This window comes from Dendrobates tinctorius, unplaced genomic scaffold, assembly GCF_039654945.1.
Source record: "Dendrobates tinctorius isolate UK_male_01 unplaced genomic scaffold, ASM3965494v1 ptg000075l, whole genome shotgun sequence".
Lineage (NCBI taxonomy): Eukaryota > Metazoa > Chordata > Amphibia > Anura > Dendrobatidae > Dendrobates > Dendrobates tinctorius.
Genome location: NW_027361743.1, coordinates 12,711,528 through 12,725,569, shown reverse-complemented (window position 1 = coordinate 12,725,569; position 14,042 = coordinate 12,711,528). Strand labels below are relative to the sequence as shown.

General features: G+C 51.0%; 1 protein-coding gene across 3 annotated transcripts in view; it reads right to left on the bottom strand.

Annotated features, from left to right (window-relative positions):
- The window catches only part of NPAT (nuclear protein, coactivator of histone transcription), a 95,782-nt gene that overhangs the window by 52,574 nt on the left and 29,166 nt on the right, over positions 1–14,042 (bottom strand). For all 3 annotated transcript variants that reach the window (XM_073582997.1, XM_073582998.1, XM_073582999.1), the window contains exon 10: positions 872–956. In XM_073582997.1, coding sequence (XP_073439098.1) covers positions 872–956 — 85 coding nt within the window. The remainder of the gene's footprint in view (positions 1–871; positions 957–14,042) is intronic.

The window sequence follows — 14,042 nt, the reverse complement described above, 5'->3', positions numbered from 1 at the left end:
AAACAACGGATTTTGACGGATTTGAAAAAACGGAAGTGTGAAACAGGCCTAAGCAGTACTGCTCAGCCACATCTGGGGTATTTCTACATTCAGCAGAAACTGTGGGACACATTTTGGTGCAATATTTACCAGTTTCCCTGAATAATAATGCAAAATTTGGGACTAAAACAAATTTTTGGGGTAAAAATCTAATTATTTCTTCTTCACTGCCCAACGGTGTAAAATTCTGTGACACACTTGTGGTGTCAATACGATTTTTTTTCTTTTATACCCTTGAAAAACAAACAAAAAAATGTCTTTACTTTACAGTATCTGCAAAGAATATTTCTGAAATATCATGCACATGTCGCACATTTTTTCCTTGTGGATTGAACCATTAGTGTGTCACTATTTCAGCGTTTTTCACCTGTCCAACTGAATGGGGAAAAAACGCAACTAAACATGTATTTTAAAAAAATGCATATTTTAAGCAGCATTTTTTCCTGCCAACACCCTGGTTTTTGTTGCAGAAGCATTTGCTGCAAACACTCGGCACATGCGCACACCCTTTGGTACATTATTGGTAATAAGTGTTGTTCAGTAAAATGAACCAGCCGCAGACCGGCAATACGCACCCTTTACAGGGGTAACCCAGCTCCGGTGACATTATATTGGGAGGCGAGTGGAGCAGATGACGTCACATGTACACATCTGATGGGCTGTGAGCGCGAATCGCAGATGTTGTGCACCACAGAACAATACCAGCCCCTCTCAAGCACTGGACACTGTCAGATCTCTGTAGACGTGACGTCACCGGCCCTATTCATCTCCCAATGCAGACGTGGAGACGGACTACCCATTTAAACAAAGAATAGACGCTAGCTATAGTTACCTGGAGGCCAAGAATCTCATCAATGGAAGAATCTTGTTCGGCAATTGTTCCATCTGTCTGTTTTGAGCTATGCGCTGCCGATTCACTTCGAAACAGAAATAATAGTGTTAATTCCAGCCATCTCCAGATGTTTATATGAAAAGTCTTAATTATACTAACATATTACACATTTTATAGGATTAAACTTAAAGAGGCGGTCCATTACATTGCATATTGCCCCCCGTCGATTTAAACCTTGTTATTAAGGCTTTTTGTAAATACCTTCTGCTGTCATATGTGCCTGAAGGCAGTGCTATCGCTGACCGGTCAGTTCACATCACGTGACCCCGGCTGAGCAACCACTGACGTCACGTAAACTTTCCTGGATTCCCCCAGGTGTGACTCCTTCACACGCACCCCCCGATTGCTGTGTTTCACCACAAGTAACAGCACAATATCCAGCGTGTGCTTCCCTTCTCACCTCTGCCTTCATTGGCCGAAAGCGAAAGAGACCCAAACAAATAGGAAGTGGTATCCCCTTCATACACTGCTGCCGCGCCGCAGCTTGAGGGGAGACGAGGTGCTGGCTGCTACATCCCTCGAGAGTGGAGCCTGGTGGGGAGAGGGATTGGAGAGAAGCACTGACTGTTTTCACCTCCGGCTGCTCCCTCAGTGACCCGATAGCGTGATCCAGCTTGGGGAAAGCTCAGGAGTCGGTTGGTGAACTCATCGTCCTCTCCCCAACCATAATTATACTATTAAGATGGCAGATTTGGCACCACAAGAGCCATCGGAGTAAACAGCAGCCCTATCCCTCCTGCTGTCCTCTACTACACCATTTGTAAACAAACTATTTTTAGGGGAAAAAAGCTCTTGACAAACAGCTAAAGTTTTTTTTAAATTTTTTTTTATGAAAACCTCCATCTTTTTTTTCCCTCTTTCACCTGTTGCATGTTTCTCAAATACAATATCGCCATCTAGTGTCCGAGTGAAGCTATAACATCTTGTAAAATTTCACTGGGAATTTTTCAAATACTTAATATTTCCACCATCTCGTGAAATAAGGAGATTTTTGTGTACTCACCGTAAAATCTCTTTCTCTTAGCCTCTAATTGGGGGACACAGAACCATGGGTGTTATGCTGCTGTCCACTAGGAGGCGACACTATGCATAATCTGAAAAAGATTAACTTTGGCTCCTACTCTGCAGTATACACCCCTGGACGGCGTCAGCCTTCTCCAGTTTTGTGCCAAAGCATTAGGAGGAACGTAACCAAATAACATAACCATGCCTGTAAGAAGGCTACTATGTACGAGCTCAAAGAACAATATGAGAACTCAACCGTAAACAACGGCCCATAAGGGCAACAGGGTGGGAGCTGTGTCCCCCAATTAGAGGCTAAGAGAAAGAGATTTTATGGTGAGTACACAAAAATTTCCTTTACTCTGTCGCCTCATTGGGGGACACAGAACCATGGGACGTCCCAAAGCAGTCCCTGGGTGGGAAGCAATGGACGAATATTGTGCTAGCAGATCCCTAAATTTGGGGCCCTGCCGCCTGCAGAACCAGTCTACCCAGGCTCGCATCCGCTGAGGACTGGGTATGAACACTGTAGTGTTTCGTAAACGTGTGTAGGCTGGTCCAAGTGGCCGCCTTACACACTTGTTGTGCCGAAGCCTGATACCGAATGGCCCAGGAGGCCCCTACTGCCCTTGTAGAGTGTGCCGTGATACCTGCCGGAAGAGGGGAACTGTTAAGTCGGTAGGCCTCATGTATGGTGGACTTGATCCACCTGGCAAGGGTAGCCTTGGAAGCCGGCAGCCCCTTGCGACTACCTTCCGGAAGAATGAAGAGGGAATCAGACTTCCGGAAAGGTGCAGTCCTGGACACGTAAATCCGCAAAGCTCTGACGAGGTCAAGCGTATGCAGAGCCTTCTCCACTCTATGAACCGGAACCGGGCAAAGGGATGGCAGTGAAATCTCCTCATTGAGGTGAAAGTTGGACACAACCTTCGGAAGGAAGGATGGTACCGTGCGGAGAACCACCTTGTCCTGGTGAAAGGCTAGGAAAGGCCGTCTGCAGGAAAGTGCTGACAATTCCGACACTCTGCGTAACGAGGTGATCGCCACTAGAAAAACCACTTTCTGAGACAGAATGGAAAGTGGAACTCCTCTAAGAGGTTCGATGGGTGGAGCTTGCAATGCTGTCAGGACCAGATTGAGGTCTCACGTATCCAGCGGACGTTTGTAGGGAGGAACCAATCGGGAAACTCCCTGGATGAAAGTCCTGACTTGCGGTTTAATAGCAATGCACTTTTGAAAAAGGACTGAAAGCGCCGACACCTGACTCTTAAGCGAGCTTAAGGATAGCTTGGCGTCTAGGCCCGATTGAAGAAAACCTAGTACCTTCGGGAGGGAATAAGGGAGTGGGACTTGTCCATGAGATTCGCACCAAGAAAAGAAAGCTCTCCAGGTACGATAATAGAGCTTGGAGGAGGCAGGCTTCCTTGCCCTGATCATAGTTGCAATGACTGCCGGTGAAAAACCTGCCTGGGTTAGAATCCAGGTTTCAAGGGCCATGCCGTCAAATTGAGAGCCCCTGAATTCTGGTGGAAGAACGGACCTTGAGACAGAAGGTCGTGACGGTCGGGTAGACGCCAGGGGACGTCTGCTGTAAGTTGAACGATGTCGGCGTACCATGTACGTCTGGGCCAGTCTGGCGCGATGAGGATGGTTGGAACTCCCTCTTGCTTGATCTTCCTCACGACCCTGGAGATTAGGGGGAGGGGTGGAAAAATGTACAGGAGTCGGAACTGGGACCAGTCCTGGACCAGGGCATCCGCTCCGAGTGACAGCGGGTCGTGTGTCCTGGCCATGAAATTGGGGACCTTGGTATTGAGATGGGATGCCATTAGGTCCACCTCCGGGGTTCCCCAACATTGACAGATCTGGTAAAAAATCTTGGGATGGAGAGACCACACCCCCGAGTCCATTCCTTGCCTGCTGAGGAAGTCGGCTTCCCAGTTTTCTACACCCGGAATGTGGACCGCAGAAAGTACCGACCTCGTGTCTTCTGCCCAGCGGAGGATATGCGCCACTTCTCTCATCGCCTGGGCGCTGCGGGTCCCGCCTTGGTGGTTCACGTATGCCACAGCCGTGGCATTGTCCGACTGTATCCGTATGTGCGAGGCTGCAAGCAAGTGATGAAAGGCTCTCAGTGCCAAGAGGATGGCCCTGATTTCCAGAATATTGATGGGCAATGTCACTTCCCTCGGTGACCACTTGCCTTGTGCCCTGTGATGTAGGTGCACCGCCCCCCAGCCTGTCAGGCTTGCATCGGTAGTCAGGATCTTCCATTGTCCTGAGAGAAAGGGCTTCCCTCGTGTAAGCGAGGTTGGTTTGAGCCACCAATGCAGGGGACCTCCTGGTTGACGACGTCAACCTGAACTCCCTGTCGAGGGAGAAGGGATTCCTGTCCCAAGATCTGAGTACGGCTAGTTGAAGGACCCTGAGGTGAAACTGGGCAAATGGCACTGCCTCTATTGCTGCTGCCATCCGGCCGAGGACTCTCATGGCAAACCGGAGAGATCGAGGAGGACTGCGAAGGAGTGTACGAACTCCCAGACGGATGGCCAGTGTCTTGTCCTTGGGAAGGAGCACCAGGCCCCTGGAGGTGTCGAATAACATTCCCAGGAATGTTAGCGTCTGACTTGGGATAGTCGACGATTTCTGTAGGTTGACTAGCCATCCCAGGCGACTCAGTGTGTCTATTGTGATTGAGACACTGACCTCGCAGTCTTTGAAAGTGGGAGACTTGATGAGGAGGTCGTCCAGGTATGGGATGACTAGAATGCCTCTTGAGTGCAGAGCGTCCATGGTGGCCGCCATGACTTTGGTGAACGTTCTTGGAGCCGTGGCGAGTCCGAACGGAAGGGCGACAAACTGGTAGTGGTTTTGGTTGATCGCGAACCTGAGAAACCTTTGGTGGGCGGGGGCAATTGGTATGTGCAGATACGCATCCTGTATGTCTATGGAGGCAAGGTATTCTCCCTGCTCCATGGATGCAATGATGGACCGGAGGGACTCCATGCGGAAATGACGGACCCGTACGTAATTGTTGAGCTGTTTTAGGTCCAGTATGGGTCGGACGCTGCCTCCTTTCTTGGGGACTATGAACAGATTTGAGTAGAACCCTCGGAATCTCTCGTTCGCGGGAACCGGCACCACAACTCCTGCTTGAAGGAGAGAGGAGACCGCTTGGTGGAAAGCACGAGCCTTGTCTGGTAGTGTTGGAGGAATAGAGAGGAAGAACCGGTTCGGTGGAGCGGAAGTGAACTCTATCTTGTATCCGGAAGACATTATTTCCCTGACCCACTTGTCTTCTGTAATAGGCAGCCAGACTTGCTGAAAGAGTAAAAGTCGGCCGCCTACTGGTGGGGTGTCTTCCGGAGTTCGTGAGTCATGATGAAGCGAAGTTCTGAGGTTTTCCTCCCTTGGGTTTCGCCTGGCCTGCTTTCGACTGCCAAGACCTGTCCGGTCGCTGCTGCGTCCGTGGGTTGTCCCTGCGTGGAGAGCGGTTACGGTTTTGCGCTGGGCGCGAGACAGACCAGCCCGAGGAATTCCGAAAGGATCGGAATCGTGTCTGGTTTCTTCGTTTAAACGTGCGTTTCGGTTTTAGTTGAGGGAGAGAGGTACTCTTACCCCCAGTGGCATTGGCTATCACTGTGTCCAACTTTTCGCCGAAAAGTCTTCCAGTAAGATACGGAAGTCGCGTGAGGGACTTCTTTGAGGCCGCATCCGCTTTCCATTCTCGCAGCCAGAGGATGCGTCGGATCGTGATGGCGTTTGATGCTATTCCCGCTACACCTCTTGCGGAATCCAGGGCTGCATGAATCATGTAGTCTGCTACCACTGCTATCTGGACCGCTTGGTCCGTGAGCTCAGGATTTGAAGCTTGAAGACCCTCCTGTAGTTTTTTGGCCCAAGCCAGGATGGCCTTGGCCGCCCAAACTGAAGCAAACGCAGGGCCCACAGAGGCGCCTGCCGCTTCGAAAATAGAACGAGCCATGCGTTCTACTTGCCGGTCTGCTGCGTCCCTGAGAGTTGAGCTATCTGGCAGAGAGAGTAAGGTCTGCGCTGCTAGCCTCGAAACCGGGGGGTACACTTCAGGTGGATCTGTCCATTGTTTGGTGTCTGTCTGTGGGAAGGGGTACTTCGCTTCCAAATATTTGCAATTAGCAAATTTTTTCTCAGGCTGCGCAAACTGTTTGGTAAGTATTTTCTCAAACTCATGGTGATTAGGAAAGACCTTAGGTGGTTTCTGAACACTTTCGAAGCAAATCCTATGTTCCGGGACCGACTCTGGAATTTTTAGCACCCGATGGATGGCAGAGATTATGTCCTCAACTAGCGCTGTATTGCTAGGGGGAGAAGGTACCACGGACCTCTCCGTTTCGTTATCTGAGTCGGAGTCACAGATGCCCTCCGAATCCTGTGCCTTGCTAAGGTGATCCCTGGAGGGCGACCTGGGGCGGGGGGTCTTCTGTGGTGGGGGATCTCTGTGGTAAATTGCACTGTCTGTGACAGGGGACTGCCTAGGAGACCTGGAATGACGCTGTCTCTCCCTGGAGGGGGACGACCTTGTGCTATAGGACGACTCAGGTGATCGAGACCTGTGGGTCCGCTTACCGTACGTCTGTGAGAGTCGGAAGCAGCATGTTCCTGAGACAAGCTGTCCGTTTGCTGTGTAACGTCCATAGCCGAAGCCCAACTCTGCAGAGCTTGCAGCAATGTGGCAGTTAGGTTGTCTATGGACTGTGTCATAGACTGTGACATCTGAGTTGCCCATTCCGGCGTGGCCTGTGACACTGAAGCGTCAATAGGGACTCCCTGGGGTTCTGACCCAGAGTTCTGGATGCAGTCCCGGCAGTGCGGATACGTGCTGCCACTAGGGAGCGTGGCTTTGCAGGCTGTGCAGAATGCATAGAAACATTCCTGCCTGGTTCTCTTCCTTGAGCCCGGCATAGTGCACAGAGGCTGGCTATTAGGGATCGAACAGGGGTGGCTACGCAGAGGGAACCCACAGAGAGCCTTATAGGAAGTATGGATTCACAGCTGAGTATGAGAACCCAGCTGTGAGCTTACCCCACCGGTGTGTGCCCCTAGGTCCAGCGCCGACAGATCCCAGTTCTGTGCCCCCCGGAGACCGCTGTGATGCTCCTCTCCTGGATCTCATCCAAAAAAAATGGCCACCGGGACTCTGAGGAGAGGGAGGAGGGGGCAGAGAGCTGAAAAGGGCGCGCTGGGCTGTGTAAAAACGCGCCCTTTCTGCCTCAATCCGCCCCTTCTATGACACTCCAGTGTGTCATTTTAGTCATCCGGGGGGGCGGGAAAAAGGTGGCGGCTTCGGCTACGCCGAAGCCGCGGTCTAAATTAGAGGCCTGATGCCCAGGAGGGCTCCAGAGCGGCGCGGTAGTCCGGGAGGGGGGGGGGGGATTTGTACCAAACCCCCCCAGAATGGTCGACTGGATAGCGGTGGGGGTAGCAGGGGTAGCGGTTCCTGTATGGGGGGCCCCCGGAGCGTTATGGAGCCGCTGCTGCTGCAGAGACAGGGACGCAGAAAAGCCCTGTCTCTGCTGTGCCATCCAGTCCGCACCCTCCCCTGGCCCCAACAGGATCCCTCAGCTGGTCTGGGGTCCCTGGAAGCTGCGGAATGCTGCCTGTACTCCGACCCTACCTGAGGCGTCTCAACCTAATGCCCCCTGCGGAGGATTAGGGAGGGTGCGTCTGTCACCGTCAGGGGGTCTTCATCCTCGCCTCAACCTCAACCCAGACCCCAAAGGGGTTGGGGAAGGAGGGGGGTCTCGACCTCGAACCAGGACCCGAGGGACTGGGGAGGGAGCGACATGGGGAATAGCCACCTCGACCTCAACCGGGTACCTCTAATGGGGGACCGAGGAGGGAGCCATGCCGGGAGTCTCGCTGGAGACCCGCTTTTCTTCATCTGTAGTCCTTTGGAAAAAATCCAGGAAAAAGACGGAGTAAAAAAAATTCTTAGGTGTGCCTCCTGCGACACTAAGCAAAAACTGGAGAAGGCTGATGCCATCCAGGGGTGTATACTGCAGAGGAGGAGCCAAAGTTAATCTTTTTCAGATTATGCATAGTGTCGCCTCCTAGTGGACAGCAGCATAACACCCATGGTTCTGTGTCCCCCAATGAGGCGACAGAGTAAATCTCTTTTCTTTTTTTTTTTTTTACTTTCTCTTATCCACCTTCAATAACAAAAAAAAGGATAAATCGTTTCTACATATAACATGACGACCAAGTCTTGCGCACGACCAGGTGGTGATACAAGAGAGTACACGCTCATATCTCAATATGGTTAAAACAAGTAAAGAGCGTGTAAAAAAAGCTTCCACAAACTGGGGTGGGGGGGAGTAACTGAACAAATTTCTGAAAAAGAAACCAAGTACTCCTCAAAAACACTCTCCAAAAGTCGACTACTCGACCCCTGGGCTTCAGCCTCAGTTGAAGAATCTGACTCTAGCAATGATGAATCAGAACGTGACTGATTCAACAGATCCAGCTCCAATGTCCAGATCGCTCCTTGAAAAAACCCTGGCACAAGCGATGAAATCCATAATGTAAGAATTGTCTGGGCTCAGATCTGACCTAAAACGCAATGCGGAATATGTTGGAGCTATATAAATTAAGAATATTATATTACTATTATAAAACAGACAAGACTGAGTGGAGTCTCTGGAATACGTACAATCAAAACATCTTGGATTTCTTAAAGGGAATCTGTCAGCTAATTTTCGGCCTATCAGCTGCCGGCACCGCCATCAGTGGCTTATCTACAGTATTCTGTAATGCTTTAGATAAGCCCCCAAAGAACCTGAAAGATAAGAAAAACACGTTAGATTATACTTACCGGGGGTGCGATCGGTGTCGCGGTCCGGTCCGGCGCCTCCCATCTTCATACGATGATGTCCCCCCCCCCCCCTTGCTTTTCCCTCGGCTCCTGCGCAGGCGTACTTTATCGGCCCTGTTGAGGACAGAGCAGAGTACTGCACTGCACAGGCGCCGGAGCTCTCGGACCTTTCCCGGCGCCTGCGCACTGCAGTAATTTACTCTGCCTTCAACAGGGCCGTTAAAGTACGCCTGCACAGGAGCCGAGGGAGAAGCAAGGGGGATGATGTCATTGTATGAAGATGGGAGGCGCCGGATCGGACAGTGACACCCATCGGACTGGATGCCGGGGTGAGTATAATCCAACTCTTTTTTCTTATCTTTCAGGTTTCATCGGGGGCTTATCTACAGCATTACAAAATGCTGTAGATAAGCCCCTGATGGCTGTGGCCGCAGCTGATAGGGGAAAAATGGGGTGACAGATTCCCTTTAAGAGTCCCTAAAACAAATGGCACAGCATCAACTCAACTTTGCCGTACTTGCCTTAGAAGACCAGGAAAATATAAGCAGACGGGAAAAAAAGGAGATTTTTGTGTACTCACCGTAAAATCTCTTTCTCTTAGCCTTTAATTGGGGGACACAGAACCGTGGGTGTTATGCTGCTGTCCACTAGGAGGCGACACTATGCATAATCTGAAAAAGATTAACTTTGGCTCCTCCTCTGCAGTATACACCCCTGGACGGCGTCAGCCTTCTCCAGTTTTGTGCAAAAGCATTAGGAGGAATATACCAGAAACATAACCATGCCTGTAAAAAAAGGCTACTATAAACAGGCTCAAACAACAATATGAGAACCCAACCGTAACAACGGCCCGCAAGGGCAGCAGGGTGGGAGCTGTGTCCCCCAATTAAAGGCTAAGAGAAAGAGATTTTACGGTGAGTACACAAAAATCTCCTTTACTCTGTCGCCTTATTGGGGGACACAGAACCGTGGGACGTCCCAAAGCAGTCCCTGGGTGGGGAGCAGTGGACGAATATTGTGCTGACAGTCCCCTAGACTTGGGGCACTGCCGCCTGCAGGACCCGTCTACCCAGGCTCGCATCCGCTGAGGACTGGGTATGCACTCTGTAGTGTTTTGTAAATGTGTGCAGGCTAGTCCAAGTGGCTGCCTTACACACTTGATGTGCTGAGGCTTGATGCCGAATGGCCCAAGAGGCCCCTACCGCCCGCGTAGAGTGTGCCGTGATACCGGCCGGAAGGGGAGAATTGTTGAGGCGGTAAGCCTCTTGAATGGTGGACTTGATCCACCTAGCAAGGGTGGCTTTGGAAGCCGGTAGGCGCTTGCGAACGCCTTCTGGAAGAAGGAAAAGTGAATCAGACTTCCGGAAGGGAGCAGTCCTTGACACGTAAATACGCAATGCCCTGACAAAGTCAAGCGTATGCAGAGCCTTCTCTACCCTATGAACGGGAGCCGGGCAAAGAGACGGTAGTGATATTTCCTCATTGAGGTGGAAGCTGGACACGACCTTCGGAAGGAAGGATGGTACTGTACGGAGAACCACCTTGTCCTGATGAAAAACCAGGAAGGGTTGTCTGCAGGAAAGAGCTGAAAGTTCAGACACCCTGCATAGCGAGGTGATTGCCACCAGGAAAACCACTTTCTGTGATAGAAAGCGGAGTGAGACCACCCTAAGGGGTTCAAAAGGAGGTGACTGTAGTACTGTCAAGACCAGGTTGAGGTCCCACGTCTCCAACGGACGTTTGTAGGGGGAACCAATCGGGAAACCCCTTGGAGAAAAGTCTTCACTTGCGGCTTGTTAGCAATACGCCTCTCAAAGAGCACTGAAAGCGCTGACACCTGGCTCTTCAGCGAGCCCAGGGATAGCCCAGCGTCCAGGCCTGACTGAAGGAAACCGAGGACCTTTGGAAGAGAATAGGGAAGTGGAATCTGCCCACGAGAGTCGCACCATGTGAAGAAAACCTTCCAGGTACGATAGTAAATCCTGGCTGAAGTTGGCTTTCGAGCCCTGATCATGGTTTTAACAACATCCGGTGAAAAACCTGCTTAGGTCAAAACCCAGGTCTCAATGGCCACGCCGTCAAATTGAGAGCCCCTGAGTTCTGATGGAAGAACGGGCCTTGTGACAGGAGGTCGGGACGTGTGGGGAGACGCCAGGGAGTGTCTGCTGTGAGTTGCACGACGTCGGCGTACCATGTACGCCTGGGCCAGTCTGGAGCGATCAGAATGGTGGGAACACCCTCTTGTTTGATCTTCCTCAGGACTCTGGAGATCAGGGGGAGGGGTGGAAAAATGTACAGAAGCTAGAACTGGGTCCAGTTTTGAACCAGGGCATCTGCTCCGAGCGACCACGGATCGTGCGTCCTGGCCATGAAGTTGGGAACCTTGGCATTGAGATGGGATACCATCAGATCCACGTCCGGGGTCCCCCAACGATGACAGATCTGACAGAAGACTTCGGGATGGAGAGACCATTCCCCCGAGTCCATTCCTTGTCGGCTGAGATAGTCGGCTTCCCAGTTGTCCACACCCGGAATGTGGACCGCGGAGAGTACCGACCTTGCAGCCTCCACCCATTGTAGGATACGCGTTACTTCGGTCATCGCCTGGATGCTGCGGGTGCCGCCTTGATGGTTCACATATGCCACTGTCGTGGCATTGTCCGACTGTACTCTGATATGAGAGTCTGCCAGCAAGTGATGGAAGGCTTTCAACGCCAGGAAGATGGCCCGAATTTCCAGGATGTTGATGGGCATGGTCGATTCCCTTGGTGACCACCTGCCTTGCGCTCTGTGATGTAGGTGCACCGCTCCCCAACCCATAAGGCTTGCGTCGGTGGTCAAAACCTTCCATTGACCGGAGAGAAAGGATTTTCCCCTTGCAAGCGAGGTTGGCTTGAGCCACCAGTGCAGGGACCTCCTGGTGTTTGCTGATAACCGGAACTCCCTGTCGAGGGAGAACGGATTCCTGTCCCAGGACTTGAGGATGGCCAGTTGAAGGGGTCTGAGGTGAAACTGGGCAAATGGTACCGCCTCCATTGCTGCTGCCATCCTGCAAGTACTCTCATGGCATACCGGAGAGATCTGGGGGACTTGCGGAGGAGTGTGTGAACTCCCAGACGGAGAGCCAGTGCCTTGTCCCTGGGGAGGATCACCAGACCCTTGGAGGTGTCGAAAAGCATCCCCAGGAAGGTCAGAGACTGACTCGGGGTAGTCAAGGACTTCTGTAAATTGACTAACCATCCCAGGCGCGTCAGAGTGTCGATCGTGATCGAGACGTTGACCTCGCAGTCCTTGAGGGTGGGGGCCTTGATGAGAAGGTCGTCCAGGTATGGAACAACTACTATGCCTCTGGAGTGCAGAACGTCCATGGTAGCTGCCATGACCTTTGTAAATGTTTTGGGAGTCGTGGCGAGACCGAACGGGAGGGCCACAAACTGGTAATGGTCTTGGTTGATTGCGAATCTGAGAAACCTCTGATGGGCGGGAGCAATCGGTATATGCAGGTATGCGTCCTGCATGTCTATGGAGGCAAGATATTCTCCTTTTTCCATAGACGCAACGATTGAGCGGAGGGATTCCATGCGGAAGTGACGAACCCGAACGTACTTGTTGAGTTGCTTGAGGTCTAGTATGGGTCGGACGCTGCCTCCCTTCTTGGGCACCACGAACAGGTTGGAGTAGAACCCTCGGAAACGCTCTTCTGCTGGGACTGGCACTATGACTCCTGCTCGCAGGAGGGAAGAAACCGCTTGACGGAAGGCCTGAGCTTTGAGCGGGGATTTTGGAGGGACAGAGGGAAAAAACCTGTGCGGTGGGCTGGTAGTAAACTTGATTTTGTATCCTGAAGACACTATTTCCTTGACCCACTTGTCGTCTGTAATAGGCAGTCAGACCTGCTGAAAGAGTAGCAGTCGTCCGCCTACAAGTGGGGTGTCTTCCAGAGGGCATGAGTCAGGATGAGGGAAAAGTCTGAGGTTTTCCGCCTTTAGGTTTTGCCTGGCTTGCCTTTGATTGCCAGTTCCTGTCCGGCCTCTGTGCCGCACGTGTGTTGTCCCTGCGGGGGGGAACGATTACGGTTTTGTGCTGGGCGTGAGACGGACCAGCCTGAAGAATTCCGGAAGGATCGGAAACGAGATTGATTACGCCTTTTAAACGTGCGTTTTGGTCTTAGTTGAGGGAGGGAAGTACTTTTGCCCCCGGTAGCATTGGATATCATTGTATCCAGCTTTTCACCGAAAAGACGGCCACTGAAGTACGGGAGATTTGTTAGCAGGGCTGTGGAGTCGGTAAGCCAAACCTGCGACTCCGACTCCTCAATTTCCCTTACACCGACTCCGACTCCACGACTCTGACTCCCACACATATTGCTTATATTTAAGTGAAAAATTTATTGTAGTACAATGTGAACCTCAGACATTTAATCATTTTTATGATCCAATAATCAAGATGTTTAGATAGAACAGAATATATATTGGTGTACTACCCGGTTTTCATTCTTTTTGGTACAGATACGATATGGATAGACAGATATGGATAAATGGATATATAGATAGAGCAGATTTCTAATCTGCTTTTGCTATTGAAAACATTATCTATGAGCGCAAAAACCTTTCAGGTGATGCAGTTTTTTAAAAAGATGATCAGCTTTTGCAGCTGAAAAACGTATCCTCAAAAAACACAGGAAAAACGTTGTGTGTGAATGTAGCCTTAGATCAGGAATATAACAGCCATTTATAGGACATTTCATAACTTTCCCAAACTCCTATGAAAAAATATTCAGCACATCCTGCATTGAATTACAGTACCCAATTTATTATATATTTTAGGAGTCGGAGTCGGTCCATTTTATACCGACTCCAACTCCGACTCCACCAAAATGAGCACCGACTCAGACTCCGACTCCGACTCCACAGCCCTGTTTGTTAGGGACTTTTTTGAGGCCGCATCTGCTTTCCATTCTCTTAGCCAGAGAATACGCCGGATTGTGATGGCGTTTGATGCTATTCCTCTTGCAGAGTCCAACGCTGCATGGACCATGTAATCTGCCACCACTGCAATTTGCACCACCTGAGGATTTGAAGCTTGAAGGCCCTTTTGCAATAGATCAGCCCAAGCCATGATGGCCTTGGCTGCCCAAACTGAAGCAAATGCGGGAGCCAAAGAGGCACCTGCCGTTTCAAAGATTGAACGAGCCATGCGTTCGACTTGTCTGTCTGCTGTGTCCTTGAGGGTTGAACTGTCCGGCAGCGAGAGAAGCGT